At 35.7% G+C, this 21,899-nt stretch overlaps 2 protein-coding genes across 5 annotated transcripts; one reads left to right on the top strand and one right to left on the bottom strand.

The window, feature by feature from the left end:
• Positions 1 to 1,560: 1,560 nt before the first annotated feature.
• LOC126689264 (BTB/POZ and MATH domain-containing protein 2-like) lies at positions 1,561 to 11,280 on the bottom strand. Its single transcript, XM_050384397.1, has 4 exons — positions 10,572 to 11,280; positions 3,678 to 4,026; positions 2,788 to 3,064; positions 1,561 to 1,996 (listed from the first exon to the last, which is right to left on the bottom strand). Exons 1-4 carry the CDS (start codon positions 11,012 to 11,014, stop codon positions 1,815 to 1,817), a joined length of 1,251 nt encoding a protein of 416 aa, XP_050240354.1. The 5' UTR covers positions 11,015 to 11,280; the 3' UTR covers positions 1,561 to 1,814.
• Positions 11,281 to 14,959: 3,679 nt separating this feature from the next.
• Positions 14,960 to 21,374, top strand: LOC126689263 (guanylate kinase 3, chloroplastic). 4 transcript variants are annotated; one of them, XM_050384395.1, is made up of 2 exons: positions 14,960 to 16,338; positions 20,553 to 21,374. In XM_050384395.1, the coding sequence occupies exon 1, from the start codon at positions 15,448 to 15,450 to the stop codon at positions 16,321 to 16,323; it is 876 nt and encodes a 291-aa protein (XP_050240352.1). In that variant the 5' UTR covers positions 14,960 to 15,447; the 3' UTR covers positions 16,324 to 16,338; positions 20,553 to 21,374. The 4 variants fall into 4 exon arrangements, with proteins under 4 accessions (XP_050240352.1, XP_050240353.1, XP_050240351.1 ...); XM_050384396.1 differs by lacking the exon at positions 20,553 to 21,374 and adding an exon at positions 17,985 to 18,341; XM_050384394.1 differs by lacking the exon at positions 20,553 to 21,374 and adding an exon at positions 17,985 to 18,341 and having other exon boundaries at positions 14,960 to 16,352.
• Positions 21,375 to 21,899: the final 525 nt, after the last annotated feature.

Below are 21,899 nucleotides of genomic sequence, written 5' to 3'. Positions count from 1 at the left end.
ACTCATTTGTGATTCCGGATGAAAATCACCAAGGAGCCAGGCCCCCTACTCAATTTGACACTTGTCAACCCACTTTAACATCTGTCCGCCAAGACCCCTACTCCCCTGGACATTTGTTAACAAGGAGCCAGTCCTTACTGTCCTTTGTAAAAACCCATTATGACCTGAATGTGATTGTCTTTTGTAAAAACCCATTATGACCTGAATGTAAATCATTTCAATAAGTTATTGCCTATAAATAGGCCTCTTATGTCTTTGTAACAGGCAGAGTAAAGAAAGTCCCTCTAAAATGTCCCTCAGTGTCTCTTATGTCTGATGTAAAAAAGCTGTTGAATCTAATAATATTTTTTTGCTTCTTGTATCTTGTTCTGTGTACTATCTCATACTTTCATGTTATCTTTTATACGTTCTTAACAATATATGTCTTTAACCAGTTCTCATAATCTTCTTACACCCTCTGTTGACTTGGAATGACTATGCATAGATCACCTCAATTTGTGAGGCTGTTCTAGTGACATGTTACTTGATGTGGGTCTTCAACATTTCACCTTTCGTAGATTTGGGAAAGCATTATTGGTTTAGGAGGTTACATTAAGACTGCATTCTATAAGCGACTTATTCTAGTGACTATATGTGACATCTATTTACGAGGGCTTGCACTTTATTATAGGGAAAGGGGTGAAGGACCCCCTAGAGAGCAGGGTCGTCAAAATAAGGATTTCAACAGTGAAAAATGCAGCTATCCAGAATAAAGTGGTAATCTACTTCTATTTGTTTCATGCGAGCATGGAACACAGGATTAGAGACGATCTGGATCCATCTCCATATCTAAATATGGAAGAATCAACTATATGGGAGTAGGGGATTTCAATTAGAGAGTTGCTGGAAAAGGAACTTTGTCACTGGCCATTATCACCTAGTAGATCAAACTCCTCAACCAGATTCTTTGTGGCATCCACCTCAACACACACTCTGGGGACTATCCTTTTGTTGCGGCATGCTCCTCAAATTACAGATTCATATGGGGCCTTGGGCGCCTTTTTGTGACATCCGCTGGCCCAGTCATTCTTTCTTGTGGATCTGGTAGGAATTTCACCCTCCTTTCCTTTCAGTTGATCATCTTTCTAATAGATAAAAGCTCCAAGCTTATGTGAGAGGGCAAATACATATACAGGATAATGAGTTTCCTTCTTGAACAAAGAAGTTAATGTAAGTCATCCCATGTAGGACCAAAAAAGTAGTGTTTCTACATAAATCATTCTCTTGTATAGGTATGATGCTGCACAAAATGGCACCGGTGGAACTTTGTTAAATACATGCAAAATGGGAGCCTCCATATTAAGCTTTCCAGATTATAATCCAAAGCAAAAACACCTAAGTTGTCGCTGCTGATTTCTCAATTTACTTGAAGCAAATAAGCAATGGCATATTCTTTGCAGGTTTCCTTTTTTGAGGTGTCTAAAATGCTTTACAAGAGCAACGTGCGTTCAATCAATGGCTTAGACTATACCACATAACATTCAAAGCAGATATCTTACAAAAAGTATCTAATCGGTATGCTGAAGCTTGAACAAATAAAGTCATTCTCAACCACACTGTGACCGCACACACAACAAATATGTAGAAGCAAATACTCAGAGTTTCATATTACACAATATTAGCCAACGGCCAAATGAACCACTAACATCACTTTTTTTTTCTTTCTTCTTTCTCATTAAAATCAGTAATTGTTAGTACAATCCAAAAAGTCTAGATCCTAACAAAATCTATTCTTATTCTTGTAGAAAAAGGATGTCCTATCTGTTATTCCTAAATCAATATAACCTCGGTTTCACTCGCCTTCCATTCACATCGCTACTATCCAGGTAGAACTCATTATGGTATGCACGAACCTTGACAGAATGCTCACCGATCCTGGCCACATATTGCAGCAATTCAGAGAGGACAGAGGGGCAACTTTCCTTCAAATATATAAACCCATCTGTTTGCATCACAGCTAAAAACAACAATACAACATAAGTCAGTAACTGTGTATTCATAAAGAAATGGGGGTTAAGAAAAACTATAAAAAATTGATTAATTTAAATTATTCTTCAAGAACAAGGAAAATACAACATAATATGCAAGTTAATCAATAAAGCACAACTTTTCCCTTGAAGCTCAATAATGAATAAAAAGCATTTTTCTTCCTGAGACATCAGAAAATGACACCTTATTGGATTGGTTTCTACGGTAGTCAAACTAATAATTGAAAGAGGTTCCAATCATTTCACATTATTAGATGGCTAACATTGAACTAACCTCACACATGACATCTCAGAACATTCATTGGCTGTTGTCCAGGGGCCAAACAAGACCATGCATAATTTGGCCATACAATACACTTCGTAAATTTTTAACAAACCATACATGAAATTCCCCACAAATGAAGCTATATAGTAACAAATAGGTTCAAATAACTGACATACAACATAAAGACTGTTTTTATAGATGCTCCTATACAAGTAAAAGAACAAGTTATAACGATTACAAAAAAAGAGAGAGAATATTAACAAACATCACTAGCCAATCTCAGGATATGTTTCTATTCTGTGAAAACTGCTTCTAGAACCATGTTTGCCCATGCAAAATTAAGTCTTAAGGCTTCTCTTGCTAACATGTCAGGTTCTAGCCTAGGGTTTGAATATTAACATCTGGATATACACACATCATTTCCTACAGAACTATAGAACAGCTTTAAGAGCACATTGAAAAATCCAAAACAGAGGTTGTGCTGGAAAGGTCTACCTCTTAAGTTTTCAGGCAGCGCAATGAATTTGAGACATACGTCTTTCAGTTGGAAACAATGGTGCTGATCTGCCAAGGCCAATGTTGTCGCAACAGTGTTTATGGCAACATTCTCACAAAGTTTAACTTCACAGAGCAATCTGAGCCTCTCAAGGGCATATCGGTCAGCTGCTGCCAGCAGATGTTGAGCCATCAGTGTAAAGGCCCATTTAAAATTTCCACCAAAAAGCTCTTGCATGTCTGGTAGGGCATCCCAATACATAAAATGAAGTAAAACCTGCAGTCATCCAATACACAGAGAAGAGAATAATTATACTCATGTAAGCTTTACTATTACTATTACAATTATAATAAAATTAAATGAAACTTAAGGAAAACCTCCAAATCTCTATTAGCCTAAAAGCATAATCAAATAAACAACAAATTCTCACCAGAGCTATAAATGCTTAGTCACATGTATGGTGAAACACAAGTGCATTAGAGGACATATTAAAACAATTGAAGCAGAGTCATTACGACTTTAGTTTTTAGCCAATAAACTGAACTGAGTTCCTGTATACTTTTTATTTTTAATAAGTAATGGATGTATACTTCCCGTATACTGATTTTGAGATCTAATGAAATTACATTGCTTACCAAAAAAATTATACAATGCGCAGAAATTTTTTTTATAAAATTAAAAATTAAACCAAGCTTTTCCACCTAGACAACAATCAGTAATCATATCTGCTTCCCAACAATTTGATTTATGTTTACACCAAAAGAGAAAAATAATTTGGTTTATGATAAATGGCACGGCAGATCTATTATTAATTGATAAGCATTAAATGTGCAGCTGAACTGGGGGAAAAAAAAACCATGACAAATGTTTGGAGGTTGAGAGAGAGAACCTTAAAAACTGGAGCCGTCATCTCTTCAACTTTAATGCACTGACTGTTTTGATCCTTCATTGGACCAAAAAGTTGTGCCCTGAATACAGGTGAGCGTGCTGCAAGCACCAACTTGTGGGCGGAAAATATCTCCCCTTCAACTTCGAAAGTCACATCAGTGTTTTTTCCACTTTCTAAAAGCTTCCCAAAATGTTGACCAATATCAGGAGGTGGCACTGCTATAGAGTAAATCTTAGGTCCCTCAGTTTGTGTCTTAACAACACCAACACAACAATGAATTATGAGACAATCATCTTTGAGGTAGTCTGACGTCTCTAGAAGACTTCTTTTGAAGAAGCGTTTATAACCCCTGCAATATCCAACAGCAGCATCTATTTTATTTCTGTTTGTCATCCACTAAACCTTTTGTGAAACTAAATGCAAATTTGAATAAAAATGGGGATGCCAAACTGGTATCTATCATGATGACAAAAACAGAATAGGTTGCTCCAAGAGATTCTGTAAGTTCCATAGAATATTAATGCATTGCTCTCACTAGACGATGCTTTCTTATACTGTTAACAGGTCACTGTGATGTCACAGTGGTCTACTTTTGGTGAACATAAGAATTGATGCATGCACACATGAAAAGGTAATGAATGCCTCTAGATGAAAATCATACTTAAAATCATACTAATAGAATCTTTTTTTTTTTTTGATAGGTAATAAGAATATTATTAAACAAACTTTAACACTAACGAAAGCAAATACAAGGTGTTCATGATGGTGAACACAAGGAAATGCAACACACAAACAAACAGCATCAAACAACAAGAAAAAACTTAAAAGTGCACAACTAAGAGAAGAAATAAATTCCAAGATAGTAGAGCAATCCGAGAAGCCCCAACACTTAGACCAATCAAATAAGGTCTTCTGGCATAAAGCTTGTAATTGAACCAAAGATTTCTCAGTATCCTCAAAAGAGCGCCGATTTCTTTCCATCCAAACAATCCACATCAAACAGCCAGGAACCATGTTCCATATGTCTGAATTAAATTTGCCCAGCCAATTGCTCCAACTATACACCAAGCTTTCCACAGAGCCTGTCATGACTCATTGGATCCCAAAAATCTGATACATGTAAACCCACAGTGAGTGAACTACAGGACAATGGAGGAGGAGATGATCCGCAGTTTCCTCATTATGATGGCACATACAACACCGATTCACCAAAATACGCCCCCTAAGCATAAGATAATCCATAGTAAGGATCTGCCCATGAACCGTTGTCCACACAAAAAATGCCACCCTCTTAGGAATCTTAACTTTCCAAACGCCCTTCCACGGAAAATTGGAGGCAGATGCACCCTGAATATTATTGTAATAGGACCGAGTATCAAACTTGCCATTCCCATTGAGACATCAATGAGAAATGTCACTCCCAACACCCCTAGGGATTCAAGATTGAATGAACTCAAGGAAAGAGAAGGCAGCCTCTAACTCCCTTTCATGAAAATCCCTGTAAAATCTCACATTCCAAAATCTATCATTTCCACCCTCCTAGTAGCATAATATATCAGAAATGCATGCATCCTTGTCATTAGAGCATTTTAAGTGTGTTCTCTCCAACCCACTTATCATGACAAAAAAGGATGCGAGTGCCATCACCCACAACTAGGGCCACATGTTTGGAGAAACTCTCCCATCCATCATGGATACCACACCACATACCACATCCGTGGGCCCTTCTACATGCTTTAGTAGTCCACCCTCCTTGACCCTCTCCATATTTAGTTGCAATAACCCTCCTCCAAAGGTGAGTGCCTTCTCTTCCAAACCTCCATAACCATTTCCCTAATAGGGCTTTATTAAAGTGCACTAACTTCCTGATCCCCAATCCACCCAATTCTAACGGTAAACACACCTTCTCCCAAGCCACCAAAGGATACTTGAAGCTCTCCTCTGAAGATCCCCATAAAATATTTCTCTGAATACGCTCCAACCTATCAGCCACAGCTATAGGGATGACAAATAAGGATAGATAGTATGTAGGAAGGCTAGAGAGAGTACTCTTCAACAGAGTAAGTCTACCCCCTTTGATAAATAAAGGAAGATTTCTAGGAGACATCTTCCCCCACCACCCCCCCCCCCTCCCTTCTCCCAGTATATGTTTTTAGCAGCTTTTTACAAGAAATTTTATTGAAAAATGTAAAGATATACAAAAATGTGAATCGATCCCTCCACAAAGAATACACAATCACAACAACAAAAAATCTATAGAATTAACAAATGATAACAAGGGTATGCTACCAAAGCAGTCACCCTATCATCCAAGGACCTCAAAAGAAACTCTTTTATTACAAAATTAGGTCACTCAACACCACCAAAAATGCTGCTGTTCAGATTTTTAGCATTTCAACATCAGTCCTCCTGACCACCTAGCCCCAAAAAAGGTAAGTTGTCATGGGTTTTGGCCCCTCCAATGAAGTTCGATTGAGACTACCTGCCATATATTTCAATTTTTCCTCTCTCTCTTAAATTTAAACTGTGTTCATGATATCTTAATTATACAGAATGAGCAAAATGTTGAGACCAAAATTGGCATTAAGCCAAAATCTCATATCCTTGAACATTAAAACATTAATAGAAAAAAGAAGAAGATAAATAAACATTACCCCCCCCCCCCCCAACCTTGATCCATGATCCAAGCAGAAATTAAGGAACAAAAGCTTTAAAAACGTAATTCCTTGTATCAATGAGCACATAACACATAACCCCATCAATTAATAAAGAAACAAGCTGACAGTCTGAACCCCATTCAGACTTAAAGATAGTTTCTATCCTTACTCAAGTAATTTAGTCACTGAACCAACTCCAAGCATTTACCAAGAAAAACAAGTAAAGGAGAATCAAGTGATTGAAATTCAGTTCAGAATTTGAAAAACAGCAGTAGAAACTTCAGGAAACAAATAGAAAATGCATTCCAAATATTCAATATAAACAAGCACAGATGAAGACAGGCAACATGAATTATGACGTCTAGAAGGAACTTGAGTGCAGATTCTGAGTTCACCATGTTCATTCATTTATTTATCAAGCATTTCAATTATGTATTCAAACAAAGATTGGGGCAGAATGTCAAACATGAAAGAAAAACAAAAAACAGAGGGCAGGAATACAATAAAACCAGCTTTTACAATCACATATTCTTGCTTTGAATGCAAATCCAAAAGCCACTTTTTACGACTCATTTACCAATCAATCAAATTGTGTTTGAAATCAAGAAAATTACTTTCAAAATTGACACATGCGTCCACAATATTTGAGGGGTAAAAAAAAGGGGGCAAAAACATTACAACAACGAAGACAACAAAGCCCGGGGTTGTCTACAGATCTATAACATACTAATCAGGGCCACTCGCATGACCCCATTTCTTTTAAATAGAATGAATCTATCACTTTACCTCAAAAAAAAAAAAAAAAAAAAAAAAAAAAAAAAAAAAAAAGAATGGATCCCATTTCTTTCAAATAAATAAAAAAGAATTTCTTTTCTTTCATCTCCCAATGCAAAAACAAACCAAAATTTTTTACTCATTCATCAATCAATCAACAAGTACATTCATTTTCAATTGCATCACCAAAGAAGCCAAGAAAGCTTAATTTTACAAAAATACCATTTCTTGCTCTATAAATTCAAACCACTCTCAATTGCATCACAAAAATTAAAAATTATCACATGCTTTTGCTATATCTTAAGGGTACAATATTTAATTATCAAACAACATAAAAATATCTTAAAGGGTACAAAGAAGTGGGCAAAAACATTTTAAATGAAAAAGAATGAATGAAGTCCAGTTCTTATAATCTCTGAACGCAGAAAAACAAAGAACCAAACTTTGAATACTCATTCATCAATCAATCAACAAATATATTTCATATTCAATTGCATCACCAAAGGAAATCAATAAATCTAACATTTAACAAATAATACCATTTCCTGCTCTCTAAATTCAATACCACTAGCAATTGAAACACCAAAATTATAGATTACCACATGCTTCTGCTATGCCTTAAGTGGTAAAAATATATATATGGGAAAAAACATTACAAATGAGATAATTGAATGAAACCCTTTTCTTTATATCTCTAAATGCAAAAGGACAGAGAAACAAACTTTGTATACTCATTCGTCAATCAATCAACAAATATATTTCATCTTCATTTGCATCACCAACGAAAACCAAGAAATCTAATACTTAACAGATAATACCATTTCTTGCAATCAACAAATATATTTCATATTCAATTATATTACCAATGGAAACCAAGAAATCTAACATTTAACAAATAATACCACTTCTTGCTCTCTAAATTTAAGACCACTAGCAATTGAATCACCAGAATTAGAAAACATAGTAATAGTATTCATTTTCAATTGCATCACCAAAGGAACCAAAAAACCTAACATTTAACATGCAATACCACTTCTTACTCTCTAAAGTCAAAACCTTTTGCACTTGAATCACAAAAAATTTAAAATCACAGAAAATCAACAAATATATTCAATTTCAATTGCATCACCAAAGAAATCAAGAAACTTAATATTTGACAAATAATACCATTTCTTGCTCTATAAATTCACAACCTTTTGCAATTGAATCACAACAAAATTAAAAATTACCACATGCTTCTACTATATCTTTAATGGTAAAGGAAAAAAATAAATAAATGTGGGCACATAACAAATGAAAAAATTAAATGAAGACCAATTCAAAATATAACATAAAGAACCAAACTTTGTATTAATCATTCATCAATCAATCAACAAATATATTCAGTTCCAACTGCATCCAAGAAAGCTAATATTTGACAAACAGTAACAATTCTTTCACATAAATCACAAAAAATTTTAAAAATATATCACATGCTTCTGCTATATAGGGGTAAAAAAAAGTGGGCAAAAACATTACAAATGAAAAAACTAAATGAAACCCAATTCGAACCATAACATAAAGAACCAAACTTTCTATTACTCAATTCATCAATCAATCAATCAACTGCATAATCTATATCTATATAATAACTAATAGCCGAAACGTTTGACTTTTTGTTGACCACTCCTCATTACACCACATGGCTACATAAATTAATGTCATGTCTACCATTAAAAACGTTTAACAATGTATCTTTTCGGTGGTTTTCTTATTTAGTTTCACTGGGTAACTAGTTATTATTATTATTATAAAAAAATAATAACAATTCTTTCACAATTAAAACACAAAAGATTTTTTTTTTTTTTTTAAATCACATGCTTCTGTCATGTCCTAAGGGGTAAAAAAAACAAAGGTGGGCAGAAACATTACGAATGAAAAAACTAAATGAAACCCATTTCAAACCATAACATAAAGAACCTAACTTTCTATTATTCATTCATCAATCAATCAATCAACTATACAATTCAATTCCATCCAAGAAACCTAACATTTAACAAATAATAACAATTCTTTCACAATTTTTTTTGATAAGTAACGTAAGAAATTTTATTAAAAAACCAACCAAGTACACTGGAAGTGTACTACAGTGGCACAAATCAAAAACCCAGATCACAACGATCTATAAGATTGGGGAGAGTAAAACAAGAATAGGAAGACAAAAATAAACTCCACTCAAGGAGAGTACGGAAAAAGAAAAACTTGATGTCAAGAATAGACCGTTCACAATCCTCAAAGCATCTAGCATTCCGCTCTTGCCAAAAGCACCAAAACAAACAATGCAGCACAAAGCAAACAAGAATAACAATTCTTTCACAATTAAATCACAAAGGATTAAAAAATATCACATACATGCTTCTGCTATATCCTAATGGGTTAAAAAAAAAGGTGGCCAACAAAGACATTACAAATCAAAAAATTAAAGAAAACCCATTTCAAACCATAACATAAAGAACCAAACTTACTGTTACTCATTCATCAATCAATCAATCAACTATATAATTCAATTCCATCCAAGAAACCTAACATTCAACAAATAATAACAATTCTTTCACAATTAAAAAACAAAAGTTATAAAAATAAAAAATCACATGCGTTATGCTATATCCTAAGGGGTAAAAAAATAAAAGGTGGGCAAAAGCATTACATATCAAAAAATTAAAGGAAACCCATTTCAAACCATAACATAAAGAACCAAACTTTCAATTACTCATTCATCAATCAACCATATAATTCAATTCCATCCAAGAAACCTAACATTTCTTTCACAATTAAATCACAAAAGATTAAAAAAATCACATGCCTCTGCCATATCCTAAGGGGTAAAAAAAAGGGTGAGCAACAAAAACATTACAAATGAAAAAAATTAAAGGAAACCCATTTTAAACCATAACATAAAGAATCAAACTTTCAATTACTCATTCATTAATCAATCAATCAACTATATAATTCAATTCCATCCAAGAAACCTAACATTTCACAAATAATAAAATTTCTTTCACAATTCAATCACAAAAGATTAAAGAATATCACATGCTTCTGCTATATCCTAAAGGGTAAAAAAGGGTGGGCAAAAAGTGCCAAAAACATTACAAATGAAAAAATTAAAGGAAACCCATTTCAAACTATAACATAAAGAACCAAACTTTCTATTACTCATTCATCAATCAATCAATCAACTATACAATTCAATTCCATCCAAGAAACCTAACATTTCACAAATAATAAAATTTCTTTCACAATTCAATCACAAAAGATTAAAGGTGGGCAAAAAGTGCCAAAAACATTACAAATGAAAAAATTAAAGGAAACCCATTTCAAACTATAACATAAAGAACCAAACTTTGTATTGCTCATTCATCAATCAATCAAATCATAACATTTCCTTCACAATTAAAATCACAAAGAAATTAACAAATATTACCACATGCTTCCGCGATATTTGAGTGTATAAGGTCCAGCGTCCATCATGCGATTGAAATGGCTATGGACCTTGTGATTATCCCTGCCACTCTGGTCCAAAAGCGTGAGCTCAAAGAGCGCCCTGACATCGGTACCCTCACTCGCCAACGCGACGAAGAGCGATACATAGGCGGCGTTATCCTCGCCGCTCTTGCCGTCGGGGTAGAAGTAGACGGCCCAGGCGTAGCCGCCGACGGCAAAGGTATCGGAAGCGACGAACTTTCCGACCCCCATGCCTTTCGCTAAGGAGTACCCATTGATCTTGAACTCGTGGGTCCCAACTACTGTGTCGGTTCGCGAGGTTGATGACGACGAAGAGGTTGACGGAGATGGCGGCGGTTGGGACACAGACGACGTCGTCGACGGTTTCGGACGGAAGTCTCTGTGGTTTACGATTGTGCCCATCAACTGAGAGAGAGAGAGAGAATTTCTTCTCTGTGGATTCGGAATTTGATGTTTTTCTTGGTTTTCTTTTTTCAATGGGAATTGGATTCCAAGCTAAGGTGGGGGAATTTGAGAATTGAGATATTCGGGATTTGGAATTGGAAAAGGATTTTTTTTTTGGGTTGGGGCTGTTTGGCTGTGCTCTTGATGAATTTGGTTGGGTAATCTAAAAGTTGGAGTCTCAGAAAGTTACTGTGAATTGTGAGGAATGATGATTGAATATCATTTCTACTGCGAATATTTATGCTGCACTATCATTCGCTTTTTCCATTTTTTTTCTTTACAATTTTTTTATTAATTTTTCTATAGTATATAATTATTATTTTTAATTTCTAATATATTATATAGTCTCATAAGTTTTATTTGTCAATAAATTCAAAGTTTTTGAAGCCAAACAAGCATTGAAAAAATACACTAGGTCTCACTTAAAAGTGTTTTTTAGGGATGTCTATGGGTTGGGTTAAGTCGAATAGGAGACCAACATGCAACCAACTCAAACAATTTAGGGGTTTACAAGTTTGAATCCATCGTCAATCGAAACTGAATGAGTATTTTATTAAGTTGCCGGTTCGAGAATTTTGTTGGATTTAGGCAGTTTCGTTGTTTTCATCAATTACTAAGAAGTTAGATATGGAGGTGGCATTGGTGATGAATGGTAAATCTACAAACTTTGGGTCACAGTGATGGGTAAGTGAGGATGGTATGGCATCAATAAAAAGCCATACGAAACTGGCATTGTTGACAAAAAGCCATACGACAATGATAATTGAAAATATTGCAAATCGAGGTGTAGCAATGGCAGCATGGAGGAGGGAAAGTATCTTTAGTTGGTCAAATATAATTATTCAGTTGTTTGCCACCAAGATCCAAGACTAATTTCTATCTTTGAAAAATGATTTTCTCCTCTATTTGAAGAATTTTCACTTGCGACTTATACATAAAAATCATTGATGTCTTAAGGAAGCTATCTAAACCATTTGAACCTCATCAGCCCGAGTCAAGTTGGGTCAAATTAGGTAGGTTGGTCGGATCTTTGGACACCCTTGAATGCATTGCAGTGGTGTTCAGATAATGTGCCATTGTGCCAACTGCCAACTTAAGAGAGGGAGCAAAAATCTTGATGTATTTTTTCAATATACATAGCATTACTCATTTGAATTATTTTTTCAATATACATAGCATTACTCTTTTGAAGGTGAGGAATGAGAATTTTCCACCATACAAATATCAAAAAAATATTTATAAAATAGATTATAAATAATTTTAATAAGTAAAAAGATAAAATAAATGTTAATGACACTTGTCTTCTATAGATTTTTTTTTTCTTAGGCTTTCCTTGATGTAATTTTGTATATAGTTGCTGCATTTTTTGTTAGGTGAAGAGAATGCTCTGTAGCTAGTATAGTCTTAGCATGGTTGATCTATGATACTCTCTTGCTTTTGTATAGACTTATTACTTTCTTTGAATAAAATTCTGTCTTAAAAAAAAAAAAAAAAAAAAAAATCAATTCCTAACTATGAAAAGTTGAAAATGTGTATAAACGTTTTACAACAATACACAATGTGTTAAAAATATGTGCATATTTTGCTAGCATCCATTAGAGCATTCTCATTAAGAATTGTAAAAAATTTAGCATCTCAAAAAATTACTGTATTCATTTTAACATCTTAATTTATAATACACCCAACATTAAAGATTCTATTATTTTACCACTTCATTTAAATATTCTTTTTTTATTCTTTCTTTATGTTTTCAAATAACTACCATTCATTCCATGTTTTCTGTACCTAGCAACTACCATTAAACAAATCATTTTTTTTCTTCACAATCTTGCTATAGTGGGTTGCTAGAGATAGCAGCCCACTGTAGCTAGATTGCAAAATTAATAGGATTTACAATTCTTGATAGAGTGTGCTTTTTACAAACTTGATGTTAAAATTTTAGAAAAGAATGGGTAGAAGGGAAAAAAAAAATGGTTTCAGATGAATCTAAAAAAATCCAACACGTCCTTTTGACCAAAAATCAAAATTTCTATTATATTTGATTAAACATTGATAGCACAAAAAAATTTTGTTGGTCTAAACAAAATCAATTATCCCAAAAATAACATCATTATCCTCTAGACAAACCAAAATTCAACAATATAAACCACAAATTCAGTCTAAGAAATTAACCACAAAACAAAACAAATAAAAAACCTCAAATCCTTAAAATTTTTACCGTTTCTCTTTCTCATTCTTGCTCAGCTTCTTTCTCTCAGTTCTTACTCTCCACTTCTCTCATTCTTTCTCTCCACTGTCGCTGGTTGCCTGGCTCAAGCTTCCTCCGATCTAAATCATTTGATCTGAAAACTCTAAATTGACTGAGGAGTGAGGACTACCATGCTACAGTTTGATTCTGCAGATGGATGAGTTTTGACTTTTGAGGTATAAGGCTTGGTTTTCTCTACTTTTTATTTGTTAAGACTGTGCCTGTTTATATTGAGTTAGGGCTGGATGTTTAGGCTTTCAAGGTTTTGTTGTTGTTGTTGTTGTTGTTGTTGTTGTTGTTGTAATAGGATTTGTTTTGTGTTTTTTCTGGGTGGGTCTTATTAATAAGACTTGTGTGGCCATCTTAGCATCTTCTTGGCTGGGCTGGTCTTGTACTTTTGTTTTGGCTGTAATTAATTTTTTTTCTTTAATTTTAATCTTGTGTTTATATATATTGTGCGCGTCTAAAATGAGGCTATTGGGTTTGACCTCACTTGGGCTCATAACTTATTTGTAATGTGGGTTTAGGATTTCCTACTTTGGGTTGTTCTCAGTATAGAGACTCAGTGAAGCTGCCTCTCTCTCTGAATCACTCTTTTTCTCTACTCTTTGTTTCCTTGAGAACCTTTCAACAACCATTTCCTTCCCCCAACTTCTCATATTTATAGCTCTAGATTAGTGGAGAGATCATGATTACTGTCATAGTTAGTGTAATTGGAGGTCCAATATCATCAGTCGTAAGTGGATGGTTAGGTGGGAGTGGAATGTGGTGAAAATGGCCTTGGAACTTGGTTCCAACTCCAGCAGGCATGCCCGGCAATGGTGTTTCCCTGGGCGCTGCTAGGCATGCTATGGATGGTGTGTTTGGACGTTATTCTTTCTTTATTGTTCGAGAATGGTTTGCCGAGTAAGAACCAGGTGACAAAACTTGGGCCTATAGTTTGTGTGGGTTCAAGCTAGAGTTTTGGGTAGAAAGAGATTGGGGTCATAGGCCACGCTGCTGAGTTAAAGTTCAAGGCCCAAATGGATCTGGGTACCTTGGTGCAGTACATATATATATATTTTTTAATTATTGGTAATATAATGAATAAATTTTTATTTATGTAGGTTGAGATTACTAAAAACTTGTTATTGTTCAGTAAAATTACAACAATACTTTTTATATAAATCAAGTTTTATTTCTTATTTGCTCTACACTTGAAAGTTATTTTTTATTTTAATCTTTATAAATATATTGTTTGATTAGAAATTTCTACTAGAAAATATGCATCTAGATATGAAAAACTAAAAAAAAAAAAAAAAAAACTAATTGAATCTCAAAAAGGAACAAAGGATAAATTTTTTATTAATAATAAATAAAATATAACACAAAATTTAGATCAAAATATCACAAATAAGCAAAAAATTCATCAAAAATAAATTTTAAATGAAATATATCATAATATAAAAATATTAAATTAATTAATACGTAAATATAAAAATGCCCCTATTAAATCCCAATATGTCTAGAGCCGCCTGGAAGTAACGATTTTAACAACAAAAACGTGGGGGAATTAATCTCCTCCAATTCCCATCAAATTGAATTCGTATTTTCTTTATAAAAAAAATCTTGTAATGAAGTATTAACAATTTAACAGACCCAACGAACGCAGACCCAGTCTCTGAAATCTGAGTGCCGGTGACTTTGACCACCTGAGCCGCCAAACAAAATGCATTGCTGACAAACTTGATTCTCGGATACTTATTAGTGTCTGAGCTGGCACTGCCACTGCCACTGACAAAGTGTTGTACTTGAACCTTCCCTTCTTCTTCATCTTATTAGTCCCCGTTCGTTTTCACCAAAATTAAAATCCCCAACCTCGTTCGTATCGAACCCCACAGATTTGCTTATCTCCAAATCCAAACACCCCCCCATCTTCTCTCTCACGCCAAAATCCCCGTGGAAAATCAAATTCCTCACTTCTCTTTTCCTTTTACCAAACCTTTATCTTTTTTCCAGCCTTTTCTTTTTCCCATATAGCATAAACCCCGTCATATTAGCGATTCCAATTCCATGCACCGACACCACCACCTCACCCTTATATAAATACACCACCACCCACCACTACCACACTATCACTCACAATTTCACCAATCTTTTCCCTATGTTCCGTAAAATCCTTTTCCCCTCTCCCCCTCCAATTCTCTTTTTTCCCTTCAAATTTTCCTCATTTCCCAAACACAGGACATTACTATCCTTGTCCCCAAACATCATCCCCCACGCTCCCCTCCGTTTTTTCTGCCTAACCTCACCAATGTCGACCGACTCTCGCGCCCTCCGCACCGTGTCCATTCCGGCCGCCGACGTGGCCGACCGCTCCGACCTGATTCGGGCCCTGGAGACCTCGCTCGGGTCGCATTTCAGCTCCGACCCGATCGTCCCGACTCCGAGCCCGCTGATAGTCGTCATCAGCGGCCCCAGCGGCGTCGGCAAGGACGCCGTGATAAACCGCCTGACGGAGCTCCGCCGGAACCTCCACTTCGTCGTGACCTGCACGAGCCGCGCCAAGCGGCCGGGCGAGACCGAAGGGAAAGACTACTACTTCGTGACGAAGGAGCAGTTTCTGAGGATGGTGGATCAGGACGAGCTGCTGGAGCACGCGCTGGTGTACGGCGAGTACAAGGGGATTCCGAAGAAGCAGGTGAGGGATCTCATGGGGAAAGGCTACGACGTGGTGCTGAGGGTAGATATCCAGGGCGCCGAGACGCTGCGGCGGGTCCTGGGCCAGAAGGCGGTGTTCGTGTTTCTGACGGCGGAGAGCGAGGCGAAGATGGTGGAGAGATTGGTGGACAGGAGGACGGAGAGGAAAGAGGAGTTGCTCGTGAGGATCGCCACCGCGAGAGAGGAGGTTAAGCGCGTTTCGAGTTTCGATTATGTGGTTGTTAACAGGGAAGGGGAGTTGGAGAAGGCGGTGCAGACGGTGGAGGCGATTATCGATGCCGAAAAGGCCAAGGTGCGGCAGCGGAATGCCGTCCTGTAATGAAAAAAGGAAAAAGTAAGCAAAATGTGGTATGTCTATGTTGTATTTTTTTATGTTTTGAGTTTGCGTCGAGTTTTAATTAGCTTAATTCTCTGTTGATGATGTTGATGTTTGGAATGTACTACGGGAATAATATATGGTTAGTTGTTTTGTGTTGGATAGTGCAAATTGCAAAGTAGTAGAGAAACAGATTAAGGAAGTAGGGATTGAGAACAGAGCAATTTTGTTTTAGACCCATGATTTTGTGTTCCACTGCTCGCTTATGTTCGCGTTTGTCCAAAGACCATTGGCAATGAAATGATCAGTATTGATGAGGGTTATGGTTGATTTTGGCAAGGTGCAGGCAATTTTTTAGTGTACTTCTGATTTTATGGAGCACAATTGATTAGGGACCGTACCTCATGAAGCAAACTGATAAAGGGTCACCATCTTTTGGTTCTTCTTAAAGCACAAAAGTTTAGAGTACATAGAAATAGATGAATTGATCGAGAGGATGACTAATTCCTCTTTGTTTTGTTGTGCTTTTGGATCTGAAAAGCGGTCCTTATTTCACAGCCTTGGAGTTTTTAATGCTCAAACCATGCATTCTTAATTGCTTTGCCCTGCTTTAGATTTGACTAAGCCAGCATGACTATGAAAGTAAGCAAGCTCGGTATGTTATGTTTTATGTTTGAGTATGAACTCTCTTGTTGTCTATTGAAGAATTTGGGATCAAATCTGTGCCATATGTTTTAAATCCTATACCATTTATACTAACAAGTGTGTGTGTGATGTTGAGTTAATGTTTGTTGAGAGGGTTTTGGAATGTACTATGGGAATAATAAGAGTGTAGTTCCTTTCACTGTAGCAACTTGTTTGTGTGTATGTTGTAGTAGCTTCCAATAGATCACCAAACTTCAGATCTGAAGTGTATTTGGTGATAGAGAGATTTGCTCGGTAGATACTAGATAACCCTAGGTGCGTATCAAAAGTTGCAATTTTTCTCCTTAATCTCTTTTAGGTCAATTTGTGTTGAATGGTGCAAAGTGATATTGTAAAAGCTCAAGTAGGAATTGAGAACATAGCAATTTTTGGTGTGTGCGTGGGACATGTGTAGGTAAAATAGGATATAGTCATGGGAGATTCTTTTTTTATTGAGAATGAAAGAATTGAAAAGTTTCAGTTACAAATCTGGGAAAAGTAAAAGTAGGAGAAAACCTTTTGAAAGGTGCAAGAACAATGTGACAATGTGATATTGCATCTATTTGAAGGTTCCTACGATATCTGAAATGTGCAAGAGACCTTTTTCCAGTTGTTTTCTACCCTTTCAGTTTGTTACAAAAGCACCTGGGGCAAGACAATTCAGGTGCATGAATGTTTTAACAGTTTTCGACTTTTCGGGCTGGCCTAATTTCTGAAACTTTATACCAATTATAACATCCCAAAATTGGTTAGAGACCGTACCTCATGAAGCAAAATGATAAAGTCTGTTGTTGTGGAATAAAGAAATGTTTTAGGGTGGTGTGTAATTTTGAGTTAATGTTTTTCTGAGGATTTTGAATTTGGAATGTACTATGGGAATAATACATGATTAGTTTTTTTGTGCTAGATGCTGCAAACTGCAAACAAATAAAGTAACAAAAGTGAATTTTTATTTTTATTTTGTGTGTGTGTGTGTGTAGTTAAATGCAAAGCTTATGTTTTTACGAAGGACTGGACCCAAGATTTTGTGTTTCGCTGCCTGCTTGTGTCTGCATTGGTCCAAAGACCATCGGCAATGAAGTGATTACTATTGATGAGGCTTATGGTTGATTTTGGCAGGGTGCAGGCATTTTTTTTAGTGTACTTCTGAGGCTATGGAGTTTGAGTACTTTTTTGCATGTACCGTAGATAGACGTTTTCCTTGTATTTATTAATTATATTAGGAATGTTAAAATTTCTAACCCCAAAGGGTAACAGAATCAGCCATGGAGCACAATTGGTTAGGGACTGTGCCTCATGAAGTAAACATCACTTGTTCGAATCTTTTCTTTCCTCTCCGATTCTGAGTCTCCCATTTGGGCCAAAAATTACTTATCAAAAAAGAAAAAAGATGGAAAGTTAAAAAAATTTTGCTGTGAGAATCAGATTTGAGTGTATAAAATGAAAGTTGTTAGGTAACCATTAATAGAAAAACCTAACCAACTACATGCTTTTGGTTGCTAGTACTATTATAACTTAGCTGTTTGAGATAGGCCAGCAAGTCACAGTCCAAAGGTTTCTAATACTATCATATGTGAGTGCTGTCATTGTGGTTGATTTTATAGAAACACTGCTGTCGCTCATCAATTTAAGACCATTATTTCTAGAGGTCTTGGGTTTGGACATGCTATTATTCTCATTTTACCCCTTGTTACAAGCATAAAGAGCCTTCACACAGTCCAAATTTGCAATAGACCTTTCATCAAGAACTGTCTTTTCTCATGCGCTTTTTTTGCATTGAATTCAATTGAATTCCTTCAAGATCCTTTCAGTCAGCGATGTATCAAACTCATCTTTGTTTTCAGTCACAGCTCTGACCTTATTCAGGGCGAGAGAATTGTCTCTCAATTCTTCAAGGGTCACCATCTTTTTTCTTCTTCTTAAAGCAGAATGGTTCAGAGTACATAGAAATAGATGAATTGATTGAGAGAATGACCAATTTCTCGTTGTGTTGTGCTTTTGGATCTATAAAGTGGTCCTTATTTCACAGCCTTGGAGTACTTTATGCCCAAACCAGGCATCCTTAATTGCTTTGCCCTGCTCTAGGTTTAACTAAGTCAGCTTGACTATGAAAGCAAGCAAGCTTGGTATGTTATGTTTTATGTTTGAGTATAACTCTCTTGTCATTGGATGAAGAATTTGGGATTGAATCTGTGCATAGGTTTTTAATCCTATTGCATTTATATTAAAAAGAGTGTTAATGTTTGTTGAGAGGGTTTTGGAATGTATTAACTATTATGGGAATAATATGTGAGTAGTTGCTTGTGTTGAATGGTGAAAAGTAATATGGTAGCAGCTCAAGTGGGCATTGAGAACATAGCAATTTTTGGTGTGTGCGTGTAGTTATATGCAAAACTTATGCCTTTACCTAGGATTGAACCCAATATTTTGCCTTTCACTGATCATTTGTGTCTGTGTTTGTCCAAAGACCATTGGAAACGAAGTGATATCACTATTGATAAGGGGTATGATTGATTTTGGCAGAACAAGTGCTTTAGCAAAGTGCAGGCATTTTTAAGTATACTTTTTTAGGATAGATATGATAGGATTTGAACTAATGGTGTTCGCTTCATGATAATTGTTCTTTACCATCATGCTAAGATACAATTGAGGAATTCCTCATATCTGCTGCATTAACTTTCCACCCTAGACTTGATATCCTTTTTCACATTCTGAACCTTTCCTGCTGATGACATTTGATACCAGACCAGAAAAGTCACAATACAAGCAGAAAGACAAGGTCCTTATAGGGTCTTCTCCAAAGAGAATCACCTCATAATAAACTTTTTTTTTTTGAGATACAGCACCTCATAATAAACTTGAAGCCCCAGATCCTAACAATTTAAGATACAGCACCACAATGTATTTTCACTCACAGCTCTGACCTTACCCTGGACTTGTTGAGGGCAATAGAATGGTTCCTCAATTCTTCAAGGGTCACCATCTATTTTGTTCTTCTTAAAGCACAAAGGTTTAGAGTACCAAGAAATAGTTGAATTGATTGAGAATCTGATCAATTCCCAGTTTTTATGTTGTGTTTATGTATCTGCAAAATGTTCCTTATTTCACAGCCTTGAAGTTTTCCATGCCCAAACTGTGCGTCCTTAATCAGTTTTCCCTGCTTTAGATTTGACCAAGTCAGCTTGAGTATGAAAAAGAAAGCTTTTGAAAGGCTTTACATTTGAAAGCCCATACATGTCGGCTTTACATTTGAAAGGCTACCAATGGTTAGGCTCCCATTGTCTTCTGCAAATGTGGAACCATTGGCACCTTTTGAGTGTTCCCTTGAACACTTGACATGCATGGTATTTCATGTTGTGTGGCTTGTGCAAACAATGATTACATGATGTTAGGGGTATGGCCCAATGGAGCTAATTCTCATGTTATGACATGTTTGAGGTCTTTAGTGGTTAAAATTCATCATTTCTTGACTTATATCGACACTTGCCAGTTATTAATTTTCTATTGTTCAGGGATATTTTTCTTAATTTTACACGTGTTTCTTGTAGGTGATGGAGTGATTATGGCTCTAAGTAAAGGAATTGTGAAGGAGTTACTTTGTAAACTCGGCTCTTTCAATGGTTGACATGGACAATTAACTTAATTTTAATTATTTGGTTTGTTGGCAAATGTGGACTTTTGCAAGGCAATGCTTAGGATGAAAGTTTTGCTAGTCTCAGAGAATAAGCTAAATATGGGAGAGGAGAAATAGATGGAGCACAATCAGGAGATTTATTCCAATTTTTATGCCATTTGTGTAGCTAACAAAGGATTGAGTTAATTCAGTTTTGGAACTTCATACTTAAAAATCTTCAATCAGGTTCCTTGTTAACATGGCAATATAGGATATAGTCACGGGAAATTCCTCTTAATTGACAATGAAAGAAGTGGAAAGTTTCAGTTACAAATCTGGGAAAAGTACAAGTGGGAGCAAAACCTTTTGAAAGGTGCAGACCAATGTGACAATGTGATATTGCACTTATTTGAAGGGTTCCTAAGAGATCTGAAATGTGCAAGAGACCTTTTTTTCCAGTTATTTTCTTGCCTTTCAGTTTGTTACAAAAGCACCTGGAGCAAGACAAGTCATGGTGCATGAACGTTTTAGCAGTCTTCGACTTTTTGAGCCTGGCCTAATTTCTGAAACTTTATACCAATTATAACAACTCAAGATTTGTTTTTTTTTTAGGTCAATGTCTTCATTTAGTTCATAGGATGTCCAAAAATGTGAAGAGAATCTAGTCTCTCCTCTCTTGAAAGTATCTGTTGTAATATGCTTTTGGCATACCAAATTATCCATTTATTAACAACCTGTCAATGACATGTTACCTCTCTCTCTCTCTCTCTCTCTCTCTCTCTCTATACATATATAATTTGGAAATATATGATATATTTCCAACTCTCTTTATATGTTCACACACACACACACACACCGGGTAAAACACTGAAATTCCATTTTGAATACACAAAAGTCAAAAGTTAATATAATAGAGTTCGCTGATTGTCAAAACATTGGTTCAATCAAGTGCAATTTGTCAAATATGTTGACCCGGCCAATGCTATTAAGTCAAGAAAATCCAGAACATTGATTGGAATACATGTGTATCCTTAATCTGCTTGAAATCCAAATCCTAAGGTACTATTCAGCGGCCAATATGGCAAAGAAACTTTCTCAAATCAGTAATAGGAGATAAAACAATTGCTGATCGTAAAGACAACACGCAAGAGCAACGCAAAGCAATTGCCAAGAAGCCACGGGTCTTTTTGGGGTCACAAATATGGCTGATGACTGTATATTCTGATTGCATTTCAGCCACTGAGAGCTATCTAGAACTTTAAAAAAACAAAATAAAAAATAA

The sequence above is a fragment of the Quercus robur genome, chromosome 6 (assembly GCF_932294415.1).
Source record: "Quercus robur chromosome 6, dhQueRobu3.1, whole genome shotgun sequence".
Taxonomy (NCBI): domain Eukaryota; kingdom Viridiplantae; phylum Streptophyta; class Magnoliopsida; order Fagales; family Fagaceae; genus Quercus; species Quercus robur.
This window is presented reverse-complemented; position numbering and strand designations above follow the sequence as displayed.

Coding starts and splice junctions, on each gene's coding strand:
- LOC126689264 (XM_050384397.1), bottom strand. CDS start 11,014: ATGGGCACAATCGTAAACCACAGAGACTTCCGTCCGAAACCGTCGACG. Junction 4,027..10,571: donor AAATATCGCGGAAGCATGTG/GTAATATTTGTT, acceptor TGGATATTGCAG/GGGTTATAAACGCTTCTTCA. Junction 3,065..3,677: donor TGACGGCTCCAGTTTTTAAG/GTTCTCTCTCTC, acceptor GGATGACTGCAG/GTTTTACTTCATTTTATGTA.
- LOC126689263 (XM_050384395.1), top strand. CDS start 15,448: ATGTTCCGTAAAATCCTTTTCCCCTCTCCCCCTCCAATTCTCTTTTTT.